The 25961-nt window shown below is 61.4% G+C and overlaps 2 protein-coding genes across 4 annotated transcripts; one reads left to right on the top strand and one right to left on the bottom strand.

The window, feature by feature from the left end:
- The first annotated feature begins 56 nt into the window (after window positions 1-56).
- RECQL5 (RecQ like helicase 5) lies at window positions 57-25827 on the top strand. Of its 3 annotated transcripts, none has more exons than XM_075562220.1 (20): window positions 57-282; window positions 891-1038; window positions 2118-2239; window positions 3485-4003; window positions 4835-4937; window positions 5941-6052; window positions 7182-7344; window positions 8380-8459; window positions 22291-22512; window positions 22620-22719; window positions 22834-22870; window positions 22948-23006; window positions 23086-23159; window positions 23429-23522; window positions 23723-23860; window positions 24059-24474; window positions 24576-24645; window positions 24830-25054; window positions 25201-25270; window positions 25349-25827. In XM_075562220.1, the coding sequence occupies exons 2-20, from the start codon at window positions 909-911 to the stop codon at window positions 25447-25449; spliced, it is 2835 nt and encodes a 944-aa protein (XP_075418335.1). In that variant the 5' UTR covers window positions 57-282; window positions 891-908; the 3' UTR covers window positions 25450-25827. The 3 variants fall into 3 exon arrangements, with proteins under 3 accessions (XP_075418335.1, XP_075418334.1, XP_075418336.1); XM_075562219.1 differs by having other exon boundaries at window positions 57-344; XM_075562221.1 differs by lacking the exon at window positions 22291-22512 and having other exon boundaries at window positions 57-344.
- SMIM5 (small integral membrane protein 5) lies at window positions 15742-17449 on the bottom strand. The gene is made up of 2 exons (XM_075562224.1): window positions 17184-17449; window positions 15742-16934 (listed from the first exon to the last, which is right to left on the bottom strand). The coding sequence occupies exons 1-2, from the start codon at window positions 17344-17346 to the stop codon at window positions 16825-16827; spliced, it is 273 nt and encodes a 90-aa protein (XP_075418339.1). The 5' UTR covers window positions 17347-17449; the 3' UTR covers window positions 15742-16824.
- Window positions 25828-25961: the final 134 nt, after the last annotated feature.

The following is a 25961-nucleotide window of genomic DNA, read 5'->3' as shown; positions in this document are numbered from 1 at the left end:
TTCCGGCGCGTAGCCCCGCCCCTCGCGCCGGGGCTCTGGACACGTCATCACGGAGCGCCGGGCGCCGGGTGCCGGGCGCCGGGCGGTGTGGGGATTTACCGCGCTTTGCCTTGGCTGCGGTTGGATTTTTCAGGCCCGGGGCTGACCTGTGGCGTTCGGTGACTAGTTTCTGAGCCAGCGGGCAGCCGCAGCCCGGCAGGGCCCTCTCGTCCCGGGCGGCCCACGCCCAGCCCTGGAGTCCTGGGGTGAGGGCGAGGAAGCCGCGGCTGGAGAAGGGAGAAGGTATCGGGCGCTCTGTGGAGGCTGAGGGACGACTCCCCTTGGAGGCGTGCGGGGAGACGAGTGTGCGTATCCAAGAAGCACCTACTGGGCATCTTAGACAATGCCTACGTTCTCCGAACTGTCCCGAAGACTCTTGTGTTTCTTTTTGCTCCATGCTGCACCGTAGCCCTGGAGGGTTCCATACTCTGTATTGCCACTGGGCTCGAAAGCGGAGCCGGTTATTGCTCTATCGGGGTTGTTAATCACCCTCAGCTATAGCCCTTGAGTATATGGCTGGAGCGTAAGCCCGCCTACTGCTCCGGGGCGGATCCCCACGCCAAGCCCCCCCCCCACCCCCCCCCGAGGCAGAGCAGAACCCTCCCCCACGGGGTTGATCTTGACGGGAAGCAGACGGCTGCATCTTTCTCCCTGGATGCAGCTGGTGGATACCAACACAACCTGGCACAGTTAGTAGCCTGGCACTTTCGATCACCGCCACACCCAGGGCCCTTACTTGAGTGTAATAGATCTGATAGGTACTCTAGGTACTCGGAGAGAGACGGGCTGTGATTCTCAAGCTTAACAGAGGGCTCTGGTGACAATCACGTGATCTTTATCTTAACCTTCAGCCACTGAGTCTCGCTAAGATGAGCACCCACCGTTCCTCCTTCCCCGTTGGGCCTGAACGCCGAGTCCGGAGCATCTTGAAGAACGTCTTTGGGTTTGACTCCTTTAAAACACCTTTGCAGGAGAGTGCGACCATGGCTGTAGTGAAAGGTAACAACACCAAACTACCTGTGCATCCGTTTTTGCTGGCTTCACTGTAACTCTGTCAGAACCACCCTCCTCCCAACCCTTCCACCCCTGGTATGTAACTGGGTTTGAAAATCTTGAAGGCTTGTCACTCAAGGCATACAGCTTTAATGGCAGAACCCCCCACCCCCCACCCCAGAGCATCTGGTCCGTCCATTTCAATAAGAACAGTACAGACTGCCTTTGGGAACTACATCGTGTGTGCAGGCAGTAGGAGAGGTGGCCAGCGGAGGCCAATTAAGTCTCTGACCTGGTTAATGCCCGTGCTGTAGATTGAATGGCCTGAGTCCCTGATGGGAAAAGGAGTGATAATAGTCATGTGAATCTCCTGACATAAGGTGGCAGGGGAGGTTGTGGAGAGGGAAACATCAGTGTTGTTGGTCACATGCCGTGTAGTCAGCACTCGTAGTGACCTTGTAGGAAGGACAGTGCAGAACTGCTCCATAGGGTCTCACAGGCCATCATCTTTATAGGAGCATGTGGGCGGGTCCCTGGGAGCAGCTGGGTGGATTCAAGGGACTGATTTAGGATTCGTAGCTGAATGCTTAACCATTGCACCACCAGGGCTCCTGTTGGTGACCATTGATAAACAATGTTGCTGCCCTATCTATGCCGATAACCCATTCATCAAGCATATCCTCCTTTTCATAGGTGTTCAACACATTTCCTTTAAAAATAATAATAATCCACTGCCTGGGAGACTCTAACTCTCTTACCTCTTAGTTGTTATTGCTATTGCCAGAGGTGGCTATGTGGCAGATGCTTAAGTTGGGCACACTCTCCCCAGGAGTACTGCCCTGTACACGTGACCTCTTTCACAGCCAGGAGAGCGAGAGAATACTACACCCAGACAGACAGACAGACAGAGCGAGAGAATACTACACCCAGACAGACAGACACACACACACACACACACACACACACACACACACGACCAGGCACTCGGCTAGTTGTCTTCCCTGCACATTCTCTTTTGTCTTAAACACCCTCGATGCAGGAAAAGGCAGGCACCATTGAGATGTCGCTGCCACGTGTTTTTGCAGGTGACAAGGATGTCTTTGTGTGCATGCCCACAGGGGCAGGAAAATCCCTCTGCTACCAGCTCCCTGCCCTGTTGGCCAAAGGCATCACCATCGTCATTTCCCCCCTCATTGCTCTGATTCAGGTGAGGCTTACCTAGGGTGATGGAGAGTGGGGCCCCAAACGGCTGGGGGGCGGGGGGGCTTTGTAAAGCTGGCCATTTCCCTACTGCTGTATTTGACTGATTGGCTCTCAGCTTCTCTGATTTGCCTCCCGCCCTCTCTCCCCCGTCTCTAAATTTGCCAAAGTATGGGACTGCCCCCTAGTGCCTGTCACTAGTGTCCTGGATAATCTGTGTTTGGATGGCCTGAGTCCCCTCACCCTCCTTCATTGCTTCCTGCCCCAAGGTGGATGGGACAGTGTCTACACATGCACATCCAGCTCACACATACACAGATGCGAGCATGACCCTGCGATGGGGGATGCAGAGAGAGCTGAGTTGAAGGGGCAAGTCTCTCACTTTCTGTCTTGAAGACCAAAAACACAGAGGGAAACCAATGGAGACCCAGGGGACATCTGCTCTGTGCTTCTGCCTGCGTTTAAAGCCAGCAGATGGGCTCACCGGCTGGGTCAGAACTGAGGAAGTGAGGAAACCCAGGCCTATCAACCGTGATCAACTGTGAAGACAGGAAGGTGGGGCCCACGGCCAGCAAAGAGCCCTCACTGTTTGCTGAGCGCTCTGTGGCTGCTTTCATGAACCCTTGGAATCGTCCTGGCTGGTGGCTGCAGTTTTTAGAGAAAGAGGGGAAACACAGAGACTCGGGTTTGCTGCTGCTGTGTCGTGCCATCAAGCTGATTCCAACTCGAGGCAGGCAACCCTGTAGGGCAGAGGAGAGCTTTCTCGGTCAGTTTCCTCAGCTGTGAATCTTCATGGGCAGAGCTTGCCACGTCTTGTCTTAAGCAGAGCAGCTGGTGGGATCAAACTGCAGCCAACTGAACTACTATGCCACCAGGATGTCCCCTAGAGGCCTCTCGCTGCCATCGAGGCCATGCGCACTCACACCGTGCCCTCTGTGATTTTCTGAGACTGTAACTGTTCAAGGGAGCCGCTGGTGGTTTTGAACTGGCGACCATGCGGAACACAGCCCAACTGATAACCACTGCATCACTAGAACCAGCTAAAGCGCAGGAGCCAATCCCAAGAGCTAGGATTAGGCCCGGGTGTATTGGGCTCCAGTACTGTCTGCAGCCCCCTCATCTTTTGCTGGAGAGTTGGGAAGAGGCTCTTTCTGGTGGGGCAGGGCCCCAGGGAGCCCCAGTGGCTTCTGCCTCTGAGCATACTGAGGGTCAGTCACCCTTCCCTCCGTGACCTGTCCCCTTCTGCTCTCAGGACCAAGTGGACCACCTGCTGGCCCTGAAGGTCCCCGTGCGCTCCCTGAACTCGAAGCTCTCAGCACAGGAGAAGAAGGAGCTGCTCTCTGACCTGCAGCGAGAAAAGCCCCAGACCAAACTCCTGTACATCACCCCTGAGATGGCCGCAGCCGCCTCCTTCCAGCCCACCCTCGACTCCCTGCTGTCCCGCCAGCTGCTCTCCTGCCTGGTGGTGGATGAAGCGCACTGCGTTTCCCAGTGGGGCCATGACTTCCGTCCTGACTACCTGCGGCTGGGCACGCTGCGCTCCCGCCTGTCACATGCCCCCTGTGTGGCGCTGACCGCCACCGCCACCCCCCAGGTCCAGGAGGATGTGTTTGCTGCCCTGCACCTGAAGCCCCCAGTGGCCACCTTTAAGACTCCCTGCTTCCGGGCCAACCTCTTCTACGACGTGCAGTTCAAGGACCTGCTCTCCGATCCCTTTGAGAACCTGAAGGACTTCTGCCTGAAGGCCCTGGGGCAGAAGGCCGACAAGGGGGTGAGGCCCTGAGGGGGGTGGTAGGAGCTGCAGCGGGCATTACCTGCAGCCTAACGGCAATGGCGGTTTCCTAAGCCCTTCCTTAGCCAGGACTAGCCATATACTTACGGTAACACGGCCATGAGCTGATGCCGACTCATAGCGACCTTATAGAACAGAAGAGAACTGCCCCGCTGAGGTGCCGAGACTATTAACTGTTTACGGGGGTCAAATGCCCCGTCTCTCTCCGGAAGAGCAGCTGGTAATTTTGAACTGCCAACCTTGCAGACCACAGGCCAATGCACCCACTACGAGGAGCCCTCCCCTTTGCTAGCAGGGGCTTCCCTTGTCCCAGCCCCTGTGTAAGGCCTCTGCAGCCTGATCTGAGGGCTTCCGGGGAGGAGGCAGAGCCGACAAATTGCATGTTGAGTGTTTGGGGTCCTGAGTCATGAGAGCATAGCGGAGCCCTGCTGGTCCCCCTGCCTCCAAGGAGAGGGCCGAGGCTAACCAGAGAGAGAGCACAGGCTTTCTCTTCAGGCAGCACCGAGCCCCGGGGGCAGGGTGCCGAAGGACTCCACCACTAATTGAAAGGCCTGCTGTTCGAACCCACAGCTGCTCCCTGGAAGAAAGAGGTGGCAATCAGCTTCCAGAAAGATGACTGTCTTACAAACCCTAGGGGGCAGTTCCGCTCTGTCCTGTAAGGTCAGGCTGTTCTGTAAGGATATTCTGTCCTGTAGGTCACTGTGAGTTCAAATGGCCTTGCTGGCAGTAGTTTTTTTTTTTTTTTTTGGGGGGGGGGGAGGCTGCTCTTTCTGTCCTGACTGGTGCTCATTTGCTTCCCACATGTGTCAGTTTTCTGGCTGCGGCATCGTGTACTGCAGAACCAGGCAGGCTTGTGACCAGCTAGCCATGGAGCTCAGCTATCGTGGCGTGAGCGCCAAAGCTTACCATGCAGGTAAGGGCCTCAGGCCGCTTAGTGGGTTGTCAGGTGTGCTGATTAGGGATCCAGAATCTCCGAGCGGTAGGGATTCCCTGGAAACTACTGAGAGATGTGAGACTGGAACACGTGATGATGAGAACTGTCCTCTCTAGCAGCGGGAGAGGCATTTGTTTTAGGCTTTGGGGCTTTTTTAAGTTGTGACAAATGCTGAGTTTGCAAACACACTTTCCGTCATCTTCACACGTCCCGTCGAGGGACTTTAAATGTGCCCACATTGTTTTACTCTCACCAATCCCTGTTCCCAGATTTCCCCCTTGCCTGAAGCCCACTGTCCTCGAAGGGCAGACATTGTTAACAGCGTGGGCAGCCTGGGTGTGGGGGAGGCTTTCTGACTCAGCATCAGCCCGTGGAGCAGGCCTGGAGCCCATTCGTCCTCTAGTGCCCTTTGGACGAAGTTAAAGCGCAAGACTCCAGTTGGTCGTGATTTTCCTCTATCTTTGGAGGTTCTTGTAGTTCAGGGTCAGGAGTTCGAAACCACCTGCCGTTCTTCAGGAGAAAGATGAGGCTGCTTTCCCCTCCTGAAAAGAGTTAAAATCTTGGAAACCCACAGGGGCAGTTCTACCCTGCCCTCTAGGGTTGGTATGAGTCAGAGTCGGCTCCACAGCAGTGGGTTTGGGTTTGGGAATTCTGCAGCATATGTGGTGCCTTCTCGCTTTCTGCAGTGTGCTCGAAGGCATGCCTAGTGGACTTTGTGGAAAGAGTGCTGGCTCTGGAGAGCAGGAGAGCCCGGGCGTCACTAGTCCTGTGACCTTGAGCTATCATTTAACCTTCCCTGCCCTTCTGTATAGCTGGTGACAGTTCCCTCCCTCCGGGGTGAGGATGGGGGGGCTGCTGCTCTGACATAGCTGGTGGGCTGGGGGCGCAGGGTTCGAGGGGTACGAAGTATCCCACTCCGGGTAGACCACCTGGTCAGCCACTAGCATTGGCGCTCCCTCCTCTTCCTCCCCGTCCTGTGCAGGGCTGAAAACCCTGGAGAGAACGCTGGTGCAGAATGAGTGGATGGAGGAGAAGGTTCCCGTAATCGTTGCCACCATTAGTTTCGGGATGGGCGTGGACAAGGCCAACGTCAGGTGAGCTCTGCTTCCCTGCGTCAGCGTCCTGGTTGGGGCCTGGCTTGGAGGTGGCGGTGTGGTGCACTACCTTCTGCGGCCAGAGGGGACCGGACGGGGGATCCAGAGCTTGTGTCCCTAGGATGTGAGCGGCACAAGCCCCGGAAGTCCTCGTGAACCTGCCCCCAGGTGACTCTACGCAGCCCGGGGTTCAGACAGTCCCCCGAATGCAGGCGGCATGCGCTGCCCAGCCTTGAATATCTTAGTAGAAGGGCCCGGCTAGGTGGCTGGAAGGAAGGAGGGATCTAAAAGAGCTCCCTGCAAAGACGGGGTCACTGCCGTTCCTCATGCCCGTTGACCAGCTGTCCATTCCTGACCCCGCCCTGGAAATTATTGGCAAGGATTTACCTGACTCCTAGCCACGAAGCCTGAGCCTGGAGAGACAGCTGCTTGCTCTGAGTGGCACTCAGGAATGCCTTGTGTGGTTTAGCAGGTGCTTTGGCCCACAGGACCCCTAAGCCACAGAAGGAATTACTCAGTGAGCTGCATTGTAAAGAACGTGGAACTGGAATTGGACTCTTCACCTTGGGTCTCAGTAGGGGCCAACTGCAAAGTCAGCCACCACGAGGCTCAGATCCTGGCCCTGCAGGCTCCTAGCTGGGGGACCGTGCGCAAATCTGCCTGTGAATCTCATGTCCATTGTCATTAGAATGGGGTGACGACCTCACATGGTGGTGGCAGTAATGTTTAGCTGGCCCGGAGCTGACGTGTACCTGGTAGGCCTGAGTTGGTTTTGGTTCGACATCAGCTGGTTGTATGCCTTTTCGATTTCAATGGAGTACATTCAGCGTCTGGCTTTCAAGCGGCAGAGCCGAGCCATCTAGCATTTTTTCCACTTGGCCCTGGCCGTGTGGTTTCTGGGGTTCCTCATGTCAACTGGCACACCTCCCTAACCCCTGCAGTGGCCTCTGAGCTGGGCTATCCCAGAGCCAAGGGGCCTATAGGTGGGCTGCCATGCCCTAGCTCTGCCTTCCTGCCTGCAGGCTCCTTCCTCTTGGGGCTCTGTGAAAGGCCCCCAGGGGCTGAGGCCAAGCCCCTCCTCCCCAGTCTCTCCCGCACGGCTCAAACAGCTGTCCCTTTGGCCCTGCAGGTTTGTCGCCCACTGGAATATCGCCAAGTCGATGGCCGGGTACTACCAGGAGTCTGGCCGGGCCGGCAGGGATGGGAAGCCTGCCTGGTGCCGTCTCTATTACTCCAGGAGCGACCGGGACCAGGTCAGCTTCCTGATCAGGAAGGAAGTAGCCACACTCCAGGTAAGTCCTGGCCCCTCGGGCCCCATCATTCTCCTGATGACACACAGCTTATTTCTGCTCCCAGAGAGGGGCCTGGGCCTGGACAGCATGACCGGGGTGTCACTGTGCGTCGTTAAAACAACGTGGCCACCAGGTTGATTCCAGCTCATAGCAACCTTGTAGGAGCAACCTGTCCTCTCAATAGAGGCTCGTCTCTTCCCTGGGGGGTTTCAAAGAGCTGATCTTTGAGTTAACAGCCCCGCCAGGGCCCCTTACTGTGCATTCAGTGGAGAGAGAAATGGCCTGTTGGGTGGGTAGATCGTCTGCAACGAGCAAGGTAAGGTTTTTTTTCTCCGCCTGGAAACAATACTTTTCTGACTAGTCTTTTGTGGTGGACAAACCAGAAAGCCAGGCTCCCCGCCATGGAGTCGACTCTGACCCAGAACAGCCCTGGAGGACAGAGTGGAGGCGCCCCTGTGGGGTTCCAAGGCTTTCACCCCTTCCTGGAGTCCACAGGCTCCTCCTCCGGAGGCGCAGACGGTGGTTTCAAACCGCCGACCCTGTGGTTAGGAGCCCAGCCATGAGGGCTCCTGTCGAGAATCCACTGGGTGGGTTCACAGTGCCAGCGGAGCCCTTGCCCATTGTGCCATGAAGACTGTGTGTGTCCAGATCGCTCCGCGCAGATACGGTAGCACACAGACTCCTCCCTGTGTCCCATCCTCGTGCCTGTGTTCAGTCAGTATTAGACCCTGTCCCCAAGCCCAAACCCAGTGCTGTCCAGTTGATTCGACTCCTAGTCACCCTGTAGGACAGAGCAGGATTGCCCCACAGGTTTCCAAAGCTGTGCCTCTTTCCTGAAGCCAGGCTGACTCCTCTTGTGGAGCGAGCAGCTGGTGGATTCAAACTGCCGACCTCGAGGTTAGCAACTACACAGGGGTTCCCGAGTGCCAGTCCACGGGCCCCATCAGCAGTTTTCTCCTCCACCCTTGTTTTGTGTCCACAGCGAGCGTGGGCCAGCTACGTAAGACTTGCTAACCAGCCATTTCTCGTCTCCAGGAAAAGAGGGGGAACAAAGCATCCGACAAAGCTTCCATCGCAGCCTTCGATGCCCTGGTGACCTTCTGTGAAGAACTGGGGTGAGTGGCTTGCATCGTATTGTATGTGGTGAGACCATTTCTCCCACCACCACGTTAGCCAGCTAAGGCAGGGCAGCTCTAGGGCCACCAGGGGCCCTGTCTGCCCTAGGTCATTGGGTGGGACCTCTCTGTCAGCCAGCACTTTGTTTTTTTGGGTGCGCCTCGGAGTCTCCTGACTGTGTGAACATGGTTTTAGAGCATTTGGGGGGGACATCTCGTCTCCCGTGCTCCAGTCCCTTCTGGAATGGCTAGCCCCTTAAGTGACTCAGGCCTGAGCCGTGGAGCCAGCTCTCAGCTAGTGACATTGTGGCCAACACGTGCCCGTGGGCTGGGCTCTGGCTACCCTGGAGTAGTAGTCACCCTCTTATCTAAGGCTCACAGGGCAGCGTGTAGCCAGCGGTGGGTACATGGTGTGAGGGACATCACATCCGGGGGTTCATCCCTAGCTGGGAAGACCGTGTGTTTGTGTGGCACTTTGACCCGCCTGATGGGACCGGTTCTCCAGCCACCCTGTGTGGTGGATGAAGCAGAAGTCCCTGCTCTGTCTCATGGGCGAATGTACCGGGCCTGAGAGCCGTCAGGTTCCCAAAACTCATGACAGACAAGACGTCACCGAGCTCTCCCCATCCTGGGCCATCTGGCGTTCGGCAAGACCAGGTCCTGGAAGCTGGGCGTGATCCTGGCTGCCCGCTCATGTTGGGGACTCTTCACTCCCGACTCCTAGTCCCCACGTACGGCGGCCATCCTCAGTCTTCACGCCCCTGAGCTCAGTGTTGCAGCCAGCGTGTCCACCTTCTCACTGAGGGCCTTCCTCTGTCTCTCCCAAGAACGTGGCCAAAGCACAGGAGATGTCGGGAGTGCCGGCAACCCCTCTCCCAAGACACGTCAGGGTGGGCTGCGTGGGGATTCCCACCCTCCCTCAGGGCTCAGACGCCGTTTCCCTCCAGCCTGACGGAACTGGGGGCTCCTGGACAGACGCTCTTCTTCAGACCACACCCATTTCCCTCTAGTGTAGGGGTTCTCCACCTTGCTGACACCGTGACCCTTTCATACAGTTCCTCATGTTGTGGTGACCCCCCCAACCGTAACCATTATTTTCATTGCTACTATTATAAATTGGGCAACCCCTGTGAAAGGGTCATTCAACCCCCAAAGGGGTCATGACCCACAGGTTGAGAACCACTGGTCTAGTTGATTCTGCCTCACAGCGACCCTCTAAGACAGGCTAGACCTGCCCCTGTGGGTCTCCAAGGTCGCACATCTTTACAAGGGTAGATTGCCTCATTTTTCTCCCTCAGAGCAGCTGGTGGTTTAGAACAGTGGACCTTGTGGCTAGCAGCCAATGTGTAACCCACTGTATCACCAGGGCCCCTCTTCTGTAAACCAAACAACCCCCCTCCCCCAAAACCAGACTTCGTGCCCTTGAGTCAGTGTGACTCCTAGTGACCCCCTGTAGGTTTCCCAGACTGACTGTCAGCCCAGTCCTCTCCTCTCAGAGCTGCTGGGGGTTTCAAACTGCCGACCACGTGGATCCCAGCCCAGCCTGTAACCACCACACCACCAGGGCTCCTCCTCCTGCAAACAGCACAAGTGTGGAATTTGGCCTCTGTTGTGAGACCACATGCAGCAGGGGCGCTGGCTGCAGGACCAGGTCTGCCCTAGCTCACAGCCTTCACAGCCAGACAGAAGTCCTCTTAAGGCCCTGGCACAGGGGTCTCCATATGGGGCCTTCTTGGTGAGGAGGGCAAGGGCTGGCGGTCGGAACCCCCTGGCCTAGAAGTCCCCCGGGTGGGTCTGTTTTGGAATCCGTCCTGTGGGGCTCAGGGCCCCGGGGGAGGAGTGCCTTTGTCGTCACCAGTTCACTGACCGATGGGCGGCTTTACCTGTAACGAGGGACCTGGGGCCCAGTCCTGCACCATCCGCACATCTGTGGGCCTGCTGGAGCCAGCGTGGCAGCGACTATCAGTCCATCTCATGAAGGGCCCCCCTCAATGCTGTGGCCCTCTGTCGGATCCCAGCGCCTGCCCTCTGCCCTCCAGACCAAGCGGGGAGAGTGTCTTCCAGGATCCTCCTCTCTGACTCTGCCCCCTCTCACGGCACCTCCCCACTTCCCCAGGTACGGTCTCAAGCAGCCTCTCCTGTGCTGCGTGAGGTGTCCAGGTGCCAGGCCCCGGGCCGGAGCGAGCCCCGTGCCGCAGGTTTGGCTGGGTTTGAGACTGTGTGTGCAAAGAAAAGGACCCTCCCCTGTCAGCCGTGTGCCACTCGTCTAAGAGCATCCCGAGACTAGGGAGGCCCCTGGCAGCAAGGCACAGAGCTGGGCTCGGCGGGCAGAGTGTGCTGTTTCAAAGCCGGGCCTGGGTCTCTGTGACCCGAGGGAAGAGGCAGGGATCTGAGGGCCCGAGCCAGCCGGGCAGCCCGGTTCTCTTGTGGGTGGGGAGCTGCCCCCAGGGGCAGGGCCAGGCAAAGCAGCGTGGCTGCATGACATGGCTTTGTAACTTGCAGTGTCCGGGACTGGCTGAGGTGCGAGGCCTGCGTTTGGTCTGCCCTGCCTCCTGGGGTCTCGGGGCTGAGGGAGCCAACAGCCCAGCAGAGTGCAGGGTGCCGAGTCTGTGCTGGCCCGCGGCACGGCAGTGCTCTGGTAGGCAGGAGACCAGCCCTGCTATGAGGGTGGTCCTTTGAGGGGGGCGATCGGACCAACGCAGAGACAGGTTGTCGAAGGGCTTTGGAGAAAGGGCACTCGGAGTTTTGAGAGTGTGTGACAGGCAACTCCCCGTCTAGAGGGCCAGGAGGGGAGACTTCGCTGAGGAACTATGCAGAGGAGCAGTCATCAGCTGGGCCAAGGAGCGAGGGGGGATGTGGGACGAGGACCGGCTACAGTGCTGCGTGTGCGCACAGGCCCCTGTGGTGGCCAGAGAAGGAAGTTCTGTAGAGCCGGGTCGGGGAGGGTCCAGCAGGAGAAGCCTGCCCCAGGGGGCCTCCCCTGGGGCAGAAAATGAGCTCCACAAGCCAGCGGATGTGACAAGGGTGTTTTACTCAGTTTGGTGGCTTTCTCGGCTCCCCTGCTGAGCCCATGCACGTATTCTAGGGCCTGGGGGGCCATGGCTGCCCTCCCCCAAGGCAGTGTGGGGCCCTTCCATGTGCCCTTTGGTGTCAGTGCCAGCACAGCGGCACCAGTCTCCAGCTGGCCAGCCGGGCCACCCCCTACGCCAGAACCTGAATCTCAAGGCTGAGCCCTGCGGCAGCAGGGACCAGTGCTGTCTGGCGGAGTACCTCAGCTGCTCTCTCTGGACGCCTTTTCCGCCCCCAGGAAGCTGGCCTCCTCCTCCTCCTCCTCCTCCTCCTCCTCCTCCTCGAAGGGGCTGTCTGTGTCACTGGGAGAGAGCAGCCCAAACACGATGGCAAACAAGACGAGGAGGAAGATGGCGCCGATGAGCAGCCCGATCACCACCAGGCCCCCCACGTCCCAGGGGTTCTGCCAGAACTCCCCTTTCCAGCGGCTCAGGTCATTGGGCAAGTCACCCATGTGCACCTGGGGAGAAAGGAAGCCGAAGGCCCTGAGCACAGGGAGCCCACCCGGTCCCAGACCAGCTCTGGCCTGCCTAAGCCCGCCCTCCCCGTATGGTGGGGGGGGGCAGTCGCCGACTCCTGCAGCTCCTGGGCAGAGGGGCAGTGGGCATCTGGGTCAGACCTCCAGCCAGTGCCAGGTGGGGCTTCCTGCTCTGAGCGGGGACTGACGCCGGGGAGGCTGTCGTGGTCTGGCTGCCTTCTCCCTGAGGGACTTGGAGGTGAACTGGAGCTTCAAGGCTGGCCTCTCCCCCGAGACCTGTGTACTCAAGAGTCCCCAGTGCCCCTCTGGAGCCGCCTGCTGGCCAGGCAGTCTGGAGGTGCCTGTGGAGGACCAGGGGATCGCCTGACTCAAGCTGAGAGCCCTTGGGTGTCCCAGGAGTAATGACAAGCAGAGGGACCCACCAAGGCTCACTGCTCTGAGCCTGCCCCTTGGGGAAGGGGAGAGCGGTACCTGACTCGGTGTTGGCCCCTGCTGTGAGCTATGGGAAGGAGACTGGCCCCCAAGGACCCCCTGTGGGAGCTGAGCAGCAGAAGAGGCTGCCAGATGCCCGGAGCTTCGCCCCCACTCGAAAAAGCCACAGGTGGCGAGGACAGGTATTAACCTTGTCACCTGGCCCTGGAAGCCCAACAAAGGTGGGCTAGGGCCTGTTGCCTAGCAACATGTTCCCTTTCATTCCTTCTCACTCACCTGTCCTTTTATGATGTCAGGTGGGGTGTCTGCTCAGGGACCCTGGGTTGGGGCACTGTCCCTGGGAGCAGGAATTGGGCGGTGGGTGGAAGGGCCGGAGGTCAGGGTCTTGCTTGGGAGGATCGCGTCCTCTCCTTTCCGACAAGAGAACCCGCCGGTGCCACGCCGTGCCCACTTATTTCCGGGGGTGGCAGAAGTGAATGATTAACACGCTGCTGGCTGGCACCTCCTGGAGCCCGCTGGGGGTGGAGGCGCTTATCACCAGAGACCTGGGTGCTGCAGGAGGCCCGGCTCCTCCTGGGAGCCTCTGCCTGCTTCGGTGCTGCTGCCAGCCACTTGGCTCCGTCCATTCTATGACGCCCCACTCGGGGAAGCAGATCACCAGGCCTTTCTGCTGAGGTGCCTCATCTGGTAAACCACAGAGACCGAGCACCCGTTGTCTTAGCTATAAACGCTGCTGGCTCCTCCCCGCCCACGAGGGGATAGAGCCCACTGGCCACCGTCATTCCTTCAGAAGCTGCGGCGTGTGAGGGCGCACTGGGAGGGCCACCTGCCCCTCAGACCCCAGGCGTCCGGGCTTTTCAGAGATCCCAGCGACGGACTGCAGCCAGGGCTGGGTGAGCGGGGTGACACGCAGTCAGTAAAATGCTGCTTAACTTGGCTGACGCCTGGCCTGCCCGGTACTTCCGGTTCCCTCTGTGAAACAGGCTGGTTGACGCCCACGGCCGGCTCTGTGCACCTTGCACTTGGAGCCCTCCCATCACTGGATGCCACTTGTTTGTTGCCAGACCCGTTTGTGACAGGTGTCCTTGTTATTTGTCACTCCCTGGAGTCCAGCCCGAGCAAACAAGGGGAGGGGAGCAGCCTGAGCGAGCGCCCAGTGTTGCCCCTGGGAAGGGGCACGGAGGGCTGAGAGCCAGATAGACGGAAAGACACTGCCTTGAGGTCTGCTCACTTGTGAGCCGCCCCCTGCTGGACCGGCGAGGGAGTGGAGAAGGAAGCCTGCCTCCTCTGGGACCTCGGAGTCATCCGTGGGGCCTGGTGGCATAGGGGTCCCACATGGGCTGCGACTCGCATGGTGGGCAGTTGGAAATCCCCAGCAGCTCCGCAGGAGGAAGACTGAGCTTTCTACTCCTGTCAATGATTGCATTCTTGGAGACCCCTAGTGGTCGCGCGCGATGAGTCAGCACTGATGCAGTGGCAGGGAGTAAGGATCCTTCAAATCAGTTTCTTGTCAAAATGGGTGATCTTAAAAAAGTCCGCCCAGGCCTGGCACGCGGATTACTGGGCAAATGCTTGCTTTGCTTTGGAGAAGCCACTGCCACCAGCGGCCCCAGTCTGCCTAAGGGACTCCACACACACGTCTGTTTCCCTTCCGAAGGGAATGGGGAGAGCACCAGGCTGCCTCAGCCGAGGTCGTGGCTTCCTGCTGGCTCGGGTCGTCAGCTTAACTGCTGGACCAGTAACCAGGCAGTGAGCACACTGAGCCTGGGTGTGAGGGGGACCCCATCCATGGAGATCTGAAGTTGATGTGAGTCTTAGAATTAGGGGCACAGTTTCCCATGGGAGGATCCAGGGGCAGCAAGGAAACCTTCCTGAGGGCAAATCCACTGTGTCCCCCTCTCAAACCTGCGTGTCCCAGAAGCCAGTGCGCCTGAGGAGAGGGTCAGGAGGGAGAACGGTCTGGCGCAAGCCCTGCCAGGCTCTCGGGGATGCCCGCACTGGGGGCTTGGTTTCCCTTTCTCGTGTTGTGCAGCTGGGTGCTGGGTAGCAGATGCGGCTCCTGCATCCAGCTGCCCGCGTGGCCAGAGTGGTGTTTTGAGTCTGCCCCGCAGTGCCTGGCAGGAACCCAGCCATTCTAAATCCTGCGAGCATGGCGCCAAGAGTCGGGCCGGGCCCTTTGGGGAACGGACAGATGGAAACACACCTGGCTCTGCAGTGCATGGGTATGTTGGGGTCCCTTTTGAAGAACTGAGAGGGGTCTGTGTGATGGCGGGCGTAGGCGGCAGGCAGGGGGACCTGGAGAGGCTGAAGAGGGCAGGGCGTGGGTGCCGCCGTGTCATGATCCCACACGAGCACCAGGGGTGGCTGGGCAAAGAGGTGTGGTGACCAGAGTTGGTCGCACATGCTTCAGGCCCCTGCCGGAGCCGCCACCACTGGCCATACAGCCCCACTCTGCAGCCCTTTGCTGGGCCTTCCTCATGACCCTTTCCAGAAGGGACCCACCGTGGGAGCAGCTGCCTCCTCCCCAGAGGAGCCGTGCCAAGGACTGCCCGTCCAGGGCTGTGTCCTAGGTGCTGCCAGCCGAGTCAGCTCACCGCTGCGTAAAGCTGTCAGTGCCCTGGCTCAGAGCATGAGGAGGGGTCAGCCCTCTGAGGGCCAGGGGACACCTCATTGGGCTTGGCAGGACGAGGGGTGGATGAGCCAGGAACCGCCCCTGGGCCAGGAATGAAGCGCCTCTCCAGCCAAGAGGCCCAGAAGGGAAGGGGGCACTGCCCTGAGCCAAGGGCTCTGGGGACCCTCCAGCTGAGGGGCTGGGACTGAAGCCAGCAGTGCTCCCTCCTCCCTCCTCCAGCCTAGAGCCTGTTTTCCTTTGGGAAGAAGGTCTGGGAGGAGATTCCCGGCTTTAGGTGGGTGTGTGTTTGCAATGTAGTTGGCTGATGGGGGATAATGGAACCAGGCGTGTATCTGCATCTCACCTGGGAGGCCAGGATTCCGGCCTTGGAGACTTGGGCGTGGAGCTCAGGACCGGGCCTCTCAGCCGACTGCACAAGAGCCAGTCACTTGGGATCCGGGGTCATGGCGGTTCAGTCAAGTCATTTACATCGCGATGTTTATGGAGACAGTGCCTGAGCGGTGTCAGCCCTCAGTGACACCTGTGTCACTGAGTTTCTGTCGTCACCATCGCCACCGCCACCATCATCATCCTCACACTGTCACCATGACTACCATCATACCATCCTCACCACTCTACCGCCACCACCGCCATCATGGATTGCACTGGGGGCAGGGAGGGTACAGGCAGATTGTTGGATTTATTTTCCTTTCTGAATTCTGTGGGAACACTTCCTCTCTGGTGTCCACCTCAAACCCGCCCCGCGAGTCCAGGGAAGCCAGGAAGTGAAGCCAGCCCTGAGCGTGCGTCACCTGCTCAGCCTGTTCCAGCTGCCCCGGCCTGGATGGCCAGCTGGAGCCAGCAGGGCTGGAAGACAGGGCTCCGCGCCCCGGCATAGCCAAGGTGGCAGGAGCCTGTCTCCCTAAGAATCAGTCTGGTGTCTTAGGGAGCCCGTGGGCAGGAGCCGAGCCCCCGAGGAGCTGGCCTGACTCTTCTGCTTCCCTGCCCTCGTTGCTGGGCTTGCCACCACGCCTGCAGAGGTCTCCAGGAGACGGTAAACGGGTGACAGGCAGGGGAGCAGGAGCCACATGCAGTTCGCAGGACAGGGCCTCAGAATGAGGACCCGGGCTGGAGCTGCTCGGCTTAGTGGTGTCACCGACTGGCTCTCCCCCGGAAGCCAAGTGGTGGAGTGAGGGTTTGATGAGCAGACGAGTCTCCCAGAGTGAGGGGGTTGGGGTGCAGGCGACAGATGACTCTTACTTCAGACGCGTAAAAGGCCCAGTGACATGAGCCTGTAGGGCAGTGGCTGGCAGGGGAAGTGGTCAGTGGCTCCCGCGTCCAGCACTTATCTGGGATGGACATCCCCTCCAATCCCCCTGTGTGCTTTCCAGCTTTCCTGGGCACTGGGAGCGCCCAGTGCCCAGTCACACCCTGGAGTTCCACTCTGCCCAGAGCCGCGCCTGGCCCACCAGTGTCTGGTGCCACAACAGTGCATAATCCAAAAGCTGTCGCTTGGAGAGAGGTGGGTGTGGTAGGGGGAGCCAGGGTAGAATACTGACATGTCCCCCCTTTGGCGGGGGTCTGGCATCCAATAGCGATTGATTAGCTTCCCACAGGTGCCGGCTCTTCTCGATCAAGAGATGGGGCCCATTTCCCTGGTTTGTCCGAAAGAATCCCGGGTGGTCCCTGAGCCGGTGGGTCATCAGTCAGTTGCATTCTTGGGCTGTAGGCCGTCTGGCTCCGCTCTGTCCTCCTTCCTCCTTGCCCCCCATCCCTCACGGCCGGGTCCCGGGCCGCACTTGGACCTTCCTGACCCGCTGCTCTGGGCAGCAGCAGTGGGCGCAGCAGCAGCTGCAGGCAACTAGCAGCAGCAGCAGGACAGTGGCTGCGGGTGAGAATGCCCGGGGGTCTCAGCCAGCAGCGAAGCTGGAGCTCGCGTGGGTGCATGGCAGGGCCGCCCCGGCCCTCCCAGCCGTCTCCCTGCCCCCCTCTTCCATGCTCTAGAGCTGTGGCCCCCGTCCCCTGCCCACTGTGTGAGGGGCAGGCAGGGGTGTCCCTTGCCCTCCGTAGTCTGAGCCCCACCCGCCAGCTGAATCAGGGAAGTCCTGGGCCACCTGGCGGGTGCCTGACTCACCTGTGAAGATGACAAGGATGGAGAAGGCAGCTATCTCCACGGGGTCGGCCTGCGGCAGCCTCTGCAGCTTCAGCAGCAGCCTCTGGCCCACGGCGTGCATCTCCTGCACGAAGGTGCCAGCGGCCATGGTGCGCGGGGCACCCACTGGGCTGTGCCAAGGCATAGAGAACTCCTGAAGTTTTCTGGGTGACACGCCACGTGCCCCTGTGCCCGAGACGCCGCCCTGTGCCACCTCCGCCCGTGGAACGAGTTCCTCTGGTCTCTCCTCTCGCTCCCTGCGGTTCCCAGGGTGGAGGGAGGGAGACCTGCTGCTTGCTCAGGGGTGCCAGGGCCCCCACCCAGCTGGCACCGTGTTTGGGGGGTGTTTGGCAGAGCTGGGCCCACAGCCAAGGCCAGGAGCTCTCTGGCCGTCAGGTGGCAACTTTGTCGCTGTGTCCTTCAGTGCTGTGGGGGCTCCCCAGGTCCCCTGAGCTTTTGCCCATCAGATAGGAGCTCAAAGGACTGTGGGCCCTGGGTCAGCCATGGGTGAGAGGGACGGGGCTGCTCCCGCCACCCCACTGGTCCCCCAACCTCCCTACAGCCCGATGCCTTTACTCACCCACCTTTCTCCTGGGAACAGCAAGGCCACTGAACTGCCCCTCCCTCCAGGCTTCACCTAGGGGCCAGTCTCCCCAGCCTGCTCTTGCCTACTCTGCTGCCTGGCCAGGACTCCTCCACTCCCGTCCTGGCCGGCCCGCCCCAGGTCTGTGGCCCCACGCAGAAGTTGCTTCCTGTCTCTGCTACACCAAGGCCTGCCAGAACCGGTCCACCGGGCCAGGGCCCTCCTGTAGGCCCTGTGCTCCCGATTCTTCCCAGGTGACTATGTTGTGAGAAGCTGGCTCCTCCCAACTTGTTGCCCTGCTCAGAACTTTCTGGAACACATTGAGCCGCTGGGCCTCGCTGGTGTTGGGGGCACCACTCTCCGGGCAGCCCCCCTGGGGGCTCTGCACGTACCTTTGCGCCGAGTGTGTTGTTGGAGGAAGGCCCTGTGGCCCAGGCCCCGCCTCAGCCTCCTTTCACCCCAGAAGCAGGGCAGGTCCCGGCTGGCGAGCGTTTGAAAAGGCAGAGCACCCTAGAAGCCTGGGCCCCTGTCTGTCCGTTGGTGCCGCCACTGTTTAAGTGGGAGACTGAGCCTGGGAGGAAGTAAGCCACAAGGAGAGGGGGCCGGGCCACAGCCCCTCCCACCGCAGCACAGGCCACCAGAGGGGCAGGTCTCTTGTGCCCCATCAGCCCAAGGCCTGCACCTTTGGCCGGGACACACACGGGGGGAGGGGGGTCCTGCCTCTCTTCTGCCTACCTGTCATGTCATCTTTGCTCTGGTGCTGCTGGGGGTGGGGGCAGAGGGCAGGAGCACCCTCATAGTGAGCAGCTGTGTCCCGCCCCCCCACCCCACCCCAGGCTGGGAGTGCGGGTGAGGGAAAGGAGAGGCTCTAAGAGGTAGAAGGGGGGGCTGAGGCTGCGCTTGCTGGCAGCAAAGGAGGTTGGTGGGTCAGCATTGGCAGGAAAGCCACACTCCAGAGGTCTTGAAGCGGGGATACTGGGACTCTGGGAAGCGTCCGGGCACACTAGTGACAGCCCTGGGAGGTGCTGAGGCTTTGTATCAGCTCTCAGACAGCTGTGTCCTGACCCCATGGCACATACCAGTCCATCATCCCTGCTCCACACTCTTCACCTTGGCTGGTCTCCTGTGCCTCCAGGCTGCTGCTGCTCTGGGAGGGGACACATTCCAGCAGGCCTCTGGGCCTTCTCTGGCAGGCTATTTACAGCGGGGGCCCAGGGAGTGCCTGACTGCCAGATATAACCCAAGGTCAGGTGACTGAGTGCCATGTACCCAAGCTGCCCGCCTGGCCCCCTGGTCTCTGGGCCTGGAGGGAGGAAGGCAGGGGAGCCCGGCCCAGCTGCCAACAATTGTGTACTTTTCCAGTCTTTCGGACTCAGGCTCACCACAGGCCTTCCAGAACCTCGCTTCCTGCCCAGGAGCTGGGAGACGTCACTCAGACCTGGCTCCGAGAGTCTTGGGTCTCACAGGTTCTTGAGAGGCAGCCCTGGGTCCAGGCAGGGAGAGTGGTCCGAGGGCCCTCATGGCCCATCAGGAGTCCCCGAGGGTACCCCTGGCCCAGCAGGGCAGAGGGAGCTGGCAGAGCAAGGGCTTGGAGGAATCCCCTGGTGTGGCACCCCAGGCCCAGGGCACCCCTTCAGGTCCTCTAACCACACATTCCGTGCTGAACCAGGGCCCCTCCCCCCAACCTCCCCAGCCTAAGGGGGCCACGGCTCAGGGACCCTGACGAGGACACTGGGTTCAGCTGGTGTTCTATCCTGGTGCGCTTCCCCTAGCTATGCCCGTGGTTCCTTATCTCGCAGCCAGAAGGAGCAGAACTGACACTTGTGGTCTCCTGTGGCCCCGAGGCCTGACCACAGGTGGCACTGGTGCCTGCCATGTGTTGGATGACCCTCTCCCCCCCCCTGCCGCACAGTTCCCCGCTTGCTCAGCCAGTAGCTTTCCAGGGCGGGGAGCCCTTGCCTGTGGCTGCTCTTGGGACGTGTCTCTCCGCCCTTGCATTGGGGAGATGTGTTCCAGGAGCCTCTGTCTGTTTGTGACAGGCCGCAGGGACAGCAGACCCCTGCCTGCCCCAGGGTGGCCTGTAGACAAGCCCCAGGTGTAGGAGAGGCTCCCAGGCCCCTCCCACCAGCCCAGCTTCTGCCCCTGGCCGTCCAGGCCATTCCCCTGCTGCAGGCACGTCTGCCCAAGCCCCGGCCTTGGCAGAGCACAGTGCCCTTGGGCTGAGCCAAGGAGCTCACTGTCCCCTGGGCCGCTGGGGGTTTTGTTTGTCTCATGGATATGATTTTGTCTGCTCTGGGGGCCCAGCAGTGGGGTTGACCCTGGCGTGAGGATGGGGGAGGTGGGCAGCAGGGGCCAGTCCCACAGTGGGGGCTGGCGAGCCCTGACATTGGGTGGTTGCTCCTCAACCTTATTTCCCAGTTACCTTGCTGCTAGAGACAGCCGCGCCCATTTCGGGGACAGAGCTTGGGCTCACTGCCAGCAGGGGGATGTTAGGGCCCACAGACCCACCCGGCTGGGGAGGTGGACTTGTGCAGGGCAGGGGCACCACCGCGGGGAGGACAGGATGGAGGCAGCTTAGCTCCACCTGCCGAGTCGGCAGGCCATGTGTGCCTTGCCGGCCACAGGCTTGGCAGGAGCCCCGATGACCTAGGTGGCCCTCCACATAGAGCAGGGTGGCCGGCCTCGAATGGGGCTCTTTCTGAACCCCTACCCAGAGACCCCAGCTAAGTGTACCCACAGGTGCCTCCTCCACTTCTCATGGCAGCCAGCGCTGCCCCCTACCCTTCACCCCACGCAGGGCCACTCACCTGCTGCTCAGGTGCGGACTTGGGGGGGCCTTGTCCAGGAGCAGCCCACGTGCGTCTTCTGTTCCCGGCCTGGCCTCCGTGGACACCTCTTTCCTGGTGGCTGCTGCGGCGGCCCTCAGCAGCACCCCGCGTGGGGCTGGGGCGTCTCCCCGGAGCTGATAGTGGGCAGCAGCCCGGCAGGCTTGGCCTTTTTGTTGTCGGTTGTCCCGGAGACCCAAGTGTCAAGTTGCATTGGCGCCGGGTGCACGGGTGCAGCACTGAATGGGGCGCCCAGCAACTGCTGGGCGAGAGCTCCTCTGTCCTCCCTCCCACCCGTCCCGCCCTCTCCCTGCCTTCTTCCTCTACTCCCCTCGTCCCCGCCCTCCCTCTGCTGGGCTGGGCTGGGCTGGGCTGGGCTGGGCTGGCTCCTGCCTGGGCAAAGACCCCAGAGGCCAGTTAACCTGAGGGTGTGGAGGGAAGAGGGCTACAGAGAGGCAGCCCCAGCTCTTGCCTCCCACCCCCAGCTCCAAGGGGGATGCTTCTGACCTTCAGTCCCAAGCCCACCCACCCTGCCCTGCCCTGCCCTTAGGGAGCTTCTGAGGATAGGGAATTGTGGCACCATGGGACCACCCAGACCTAGCCCCCAGGGAGGCCTTTCTCCCTGGGCACCCCACCCAGAGGCATCTCAGGGATGCCATGGGTCCTGTGGGCCAATGGGCGCTGGGAGGAGAGGGAGGAAGCCGCTGGTTTTCCGGGCCAGAGTTAGCCCCCCCACCTCTGGCCCGTGTGCCAGCATTTCCTCAGCTGCCCGCTGGCGCCCAGGGCCAGGGGCCTGTGACAGTGGACAGGTCCTGCCACGAAGCAGACCAGCCACACCCAGAGCAGGACTGGAGACCCCAGCCCGCTGTCAATGGAGCCCTTTGAGCTGAGCACAGAACCCCAGTGAGTCGGCCAGGAGGGGTGGTCAGGCCGGCCTGTGGCCTCCCCACATAGGGCAGGCAGCCACTGTGTGGAAGACTTCCTTTGGCCGCTGTACCCACAGACCCTCTAGTGTACTCAGGAGAGCCCCTGAGTGGGGGCAGAAAGTCAACCCACCCCGCCGTCCCTGGAGCTGCCCCAGGAGTCTTGATCCCCGCAGTGCTGCCCCTGGCAAGCTCGCTCGGAGCGGAGTGTCATCAGAGTTCCTGTCCCTGGGGGACCCCGGGACCCCCACCCACCCTGCTGCATTTCCGAGAACGGAACCTGAGGAGTCGCAGAGCCGCCCTGCTCCTGGCTGGCAGCCCACGGGTGCTAGGGGAGGGAGACTGGAGGCCAGCGGTCCCCTCTGCCTGTGTCCCCAGGTCCCAAGAGACAGCAGCAAAGTGACTCACTGTTGGGGGTTGGGCGTGGCCCCATCTGGCCCACACTAGGAGAGGGCAGCAGCAATGGCAGGTCAGGCCCGTTCCCTTCGTCTCTGCTTGCTCTGCTCTACCCCCCCCCCCCAGGGATACACCCTTAGTTGGCCCGAGGGCCAGAGCCGAGACTCTGGGGGACAGACAGAGGGTCCCCAGTCTGTCCCCGCCAGACCCCCACATGACTGAGATGGGTAGAGTCAAGGGCTCCCAGGGCCTGTGCTCTGCAGTGGCTGAGGGTGAGACGGTGGTCAGGCTGCCTGCAGACGCCTGCCAGGTGAAGGCTGGCCTGAGGCCCTCGCCGCTCACCTCGGCCATGTCATGCCCAGGTGCCGCCACGCAGCCATTGCAAAGTACTTCGGGGATGCCCCCCCCACCTGCTCCCAGGGCTGTGACCACTGCCAGAACCCCACGGCCGTGCAGAGGCAGCTGGACTCCCTAGGGCACAGCACCAGCTGGAGCAAGACCTGCATCGGGCCCTCGTCCTCAGGCAATGGCTTTGACCCCGAGTTGTACGAGGGTGGTCGCAGGGGCCACGGGGGCTTTAGCAGGTGAGGGCCACAAGTCTGGGTGCCGGCTCCATGGGCCGGGGGAAAGCTGGGGGGCAGGGGGTGGCCGGGTCCTGCTCATGCCAGTCTGCCTACCTGCCTGTCTCCAGGTATGATGAAGACAGCGGTGGCAGCGGGGACGAGGCCCGAGACCAGGCCCGCAAGCGCGAATGGAGTATCTTCTACCAGAAGCAGATGGGGCTGCGAAAGGTGAGGGCCAGGCAGGCATGGGGCTCCCAGGGCTCACTGCCCACACCCTCAGCTCCCCACCCTGGACTGGCCAATGCCCACAGGGGCCTCACATGTGCTTTCTGACCCTCCCAGGGCAAAGGCCCCACGGTGGAAGAGTTCGTGCCCCCAGGTGAGTGAGGGCTACTGGGGCGGAGGGCCATGGGAGTGGGTGGGTGAGGTGGATGGAGCACGCCCCCCTCTCTCCAGATGATGACTGTCCTCTGAAAGAGGCTGCCAGCAGCAAGATCCCCAAGCTCACCGTCAAGGTAAGGGGGGCTGGGGCGACACGTCTTCACTGCCCCGGGCCACACAGCAGCCTATGTGACCCACCCCTCTCCCTCCCAGGCCCGGGAGCACTGTCTGCGGCTCCTGGAGGAGGCCCTGAGCGGGAACCACCCAGCCACGGGTGCCTCTGAGAGGTGAGGGTCCAGGCCGAGCCCAAGCAGGCTCCCCACGCCCAAAGGCCCACCATCACAGGCTCCACCTTCCTGTACCCAGGGGTGTGAGTCCTCACAGTCCCCCTAGAGGGCAGGCCTGGCCACTGCTGAAGATGTAGCCAGAGGATGTCCCCCCACTGAGTTGGGTGGGGATTCCTGTGCCCCACCACACTAGGCCCTGACACTCCAGCAGGAGCCCCACAGGGAGCTAGCACACACCTGGCTGACTTCCGCCTCCCTCCCTCCCGCAGAGCTGCCCTCCAGGCCCAGGCCGTGGCACTGGAGCATCAGGCCTTCCGGAACGCCAAGGTGGCCAACTTGTACAAGGCCAGTGTGCTGAAGAAGGTGTGCGGGCTGGGCTGTCAGGCTCCCCAGGCAGGGCAGGCTCTGCACAGGGTCTAGGCCTCCACTGCTGGGGCAAAACCTGACTTCCCTCCTTGGCTACTACCCGACTCTTGAGTACCCGAGCTGGTCCTAGGTCTAGCTGCCTGGGGCGGAGTGGGGGGGAGCTACTGGCCCCAGCATCCTGTCTGCCCCCCACCCAGGTGGCTGAGATCCACAAAGCCTCCAAGGAGGGGCAGCTCTACACCAGCATGGGAGGCGGAGCTGAGCGTGGCGAAGCGCAGGCCGGTCCCCCAGCGCCCAGTGAGCATGACATCCTGCCGGCCTCCCAGGTGTACTCGGTATGTGGTGGCCGGCCCTGCCACAATGAGCCTCATTGCCCAACCTAAGGGGAGCCCCTCACGTCCCCACGGTGCAGCCACTCTACCTTTTCTGCACCCACCCACTCCTCGAGCCCAGCCCAGCCCAGCAGGCCCCTGGTCGGGTCAGCCAGTGGGTGGATGCCGGAGGCCTATCGCTGTCGTTCCCCTTCCTTGCAGCTCAAAGCCAAGCGGGTGGGAGCCGGCTTCCCCAAAGGGTCCTGCCTGTTCCAGACAGCCACGGAGTTGATGGAGAGGACTCGGGCTGAGGGGTCAGGGCCCCCACCCCTGACGGGGGACCCGGAGAAGTCCCCCTCACAGATGCACAGCTGCCGGGAGGAGGGCAGGGCCGAGCTGCAAGGAGCAGACCCCGGAGGGGGCGATGAGCATGGGGGGTCCTCTCCCGAGAAGGCCCAACACTCCTCCAGGGGCAGCCCCCCAGCCAAGGCCCGGGTCAGGCGGAAGCAGCAGCTCCTGGCTGAAGCCGCCCGCAAGGACTCTCAGAGCATCGCCCGCTTCTGCCAGAGGCGGGAGAGCACACCAGGCGCCCCACCCGCCCCTCCAAGCACAGAGGAGCCCTCCTGGGAGCGGCCCAGGTAAGGGGCTGAGGGTGGGATCCTGGCACCACCTGAGCATGAGCCTTCAGAGTACAGGGATGGTTCCTGAGATGGTCCAATGCCTGCTCTCCCCTGGCCAGCACCCACCCACATGGAGACCAGACACCCCCACAGGAGACCCCGAGGGGCAAGCGGCCCCGACTCCAGCAGGTATTTCAGGGACAGCCTCCCCCACCCCCCCGCAGAGGGGCGGCACCTCAGACCAGGCCATTCTCTGCTTTGGGCGGCGGGGTGGGACAGCCGAGGCAGAGACTGCAGGGGCCCCGGGGTACAGAGGGCCAGTCCTACAGAGCAGGGGGCGGTGGACATGACCATCCACTGTGGCCCTGCCCAGGACAGCGCAGAGAGCCTGGCTCAGAAGCGGCTGTGCCCCTCGGCCCAGCCCTGTGTCTCCATTGAGACTGTGGGTAGCAGCTCAGCAGGGGACCCAGGCGACATGCACCCTGCAGCCCGAGAGCCCTCGCAGCTGCCAGCCCCAGGCATCTCCCTGAAGGAGGCTGCCGGCACGGTGGTCAAGTGCCTCACCCCTTTCTACAAGCAGGGCAAGTTTGCCTCCAAGGTATGAGTCTGGGGCTCTCCCCAGCCCTGGGGTCAGAGGCAGGGTGGGGCAGGATCGACCACCTCTAACCCTCCCTGGGGTCTGCCTCACCCTCGAGGGCTGCCCTGGCTGCTCTCGGCCCCCCTCAACCCCCTGCCGGCCCCCAGGAGCTGTTCAAGGGCTTCGCCCGCCACCTCTCACACCTGCTAACTCAGGAGGCCTCCCTGCAAGGGAATGGTGAGCGCCGGTGGGTCCAAGTGGGGGGCACGGGGCTGCCGGAGGAGACTGGCCCTCACAGCCCACCCCTCCCCGCAGTGGCAGAGGCAGCCTGCAGCCTCATCGGGCAGTTCTTCCATGGCCGCCACCGGTGTGAGAGCAGCACCGACTGGCAGGGTCTGGCCGGCCCTCAGCGATGACGTTGCCTGGGCCACACGCCCCTCAGACAGTGTGCAGCAGACCACTGACCGCCAGGGCCTCACCCCCTCTCAGGACCCTTCCTGCCAAGCCTGCCGCCTCCCTCTGCTGCCGGGGCCTGGGGCCCTCTCTCCATGAGCACCACCCCCACCCCATCATGGCTGGGCTGTCTGGGTCAGGGCCCCGCCTAGGTGGTGGCTGGTGCCCTGGGCCAGGGAGAGGACCTGTGCTTGGTGCTTAGGTTTGAGCCAAGAGGTGGCAGGGAGGCCCCGCCTGCCTAAGGCATGGGGCTGCTCTAGAGAAGTGCCTGCTGGCTTCGGCCCCCACCCCGAGACCAGAATGACTCTCAGGATGTTTACATGGGAATAAATGTCTGTCTGTGCTGACACACGCCCTTCGCTCAGGACTTTTATTTCCCTCGCAGCCCCAGATACCCAGGCTGAAGTCCCCGGCACCCCATCCAGCTCCCACTCGGGAGTCCTCACTGATGGCCATAACCGCCCTGTCGTCAGCT

This window comes from Tenrec ecaudatus, chromosome 10 (genome assembly GCF_050624435.1).
Source record: "Tenrec ecaudatus isolate mTenEca1 chromosome 10, mTenEca1.hap1, whole genome shotgun sequence".
Classification (NCBI taxonomy): domain Eukaryota; kingdom Metazoa; phylum Chordata; class Mammalia; order Afrosoricida; family Tenrecidae; genus Tenrec; species Tenrec ecaudatus.
This window is presented reverse-complemented; position numbering and strand designations above follow the sequence as displayed.

Excerpts from the sequence above, each read along its gene's own strand:
- RECQL5 (XM_075562220.1), top strand. The coding sequence starts at position 909 with ATGAGCACCCACCGTTCCTCCTTCCCCGTTGGGCCTGAACGCCGAGTC. Across the intron at positions 6,053-7,181 it reads GTGGACAAGGCCAACGTCAG|GTTTGTCGCCCACTGGAATA; the intron begins GTGAGCTCTGCT and ends TTGGCCCTGCAG. Across the intron at positions 23,523-23,722 it reads AGGCCAGTGTGCTGAAGAAG|GTGGCTGAGATCCACAAAGC; the intron begins GTGTGCGGGCTG and ends CCCCCCACCCAG.
- SMIM5 (XM_075562224.1), bottom strand. The coding sequence starts at position 17,346 with ATGCCTTGGCACAGCCCAGTGGGTGCCCCGCGCACCATGGCCGCTGGC. Across the intron at positions 16,935-17,183 it reads CATCCTTGTCATCTTCACAG|CCACTGTCCTGCTGCTGCTG; the intron begins GTGAGTCAGGCA and ends TCTCACCCGCAG.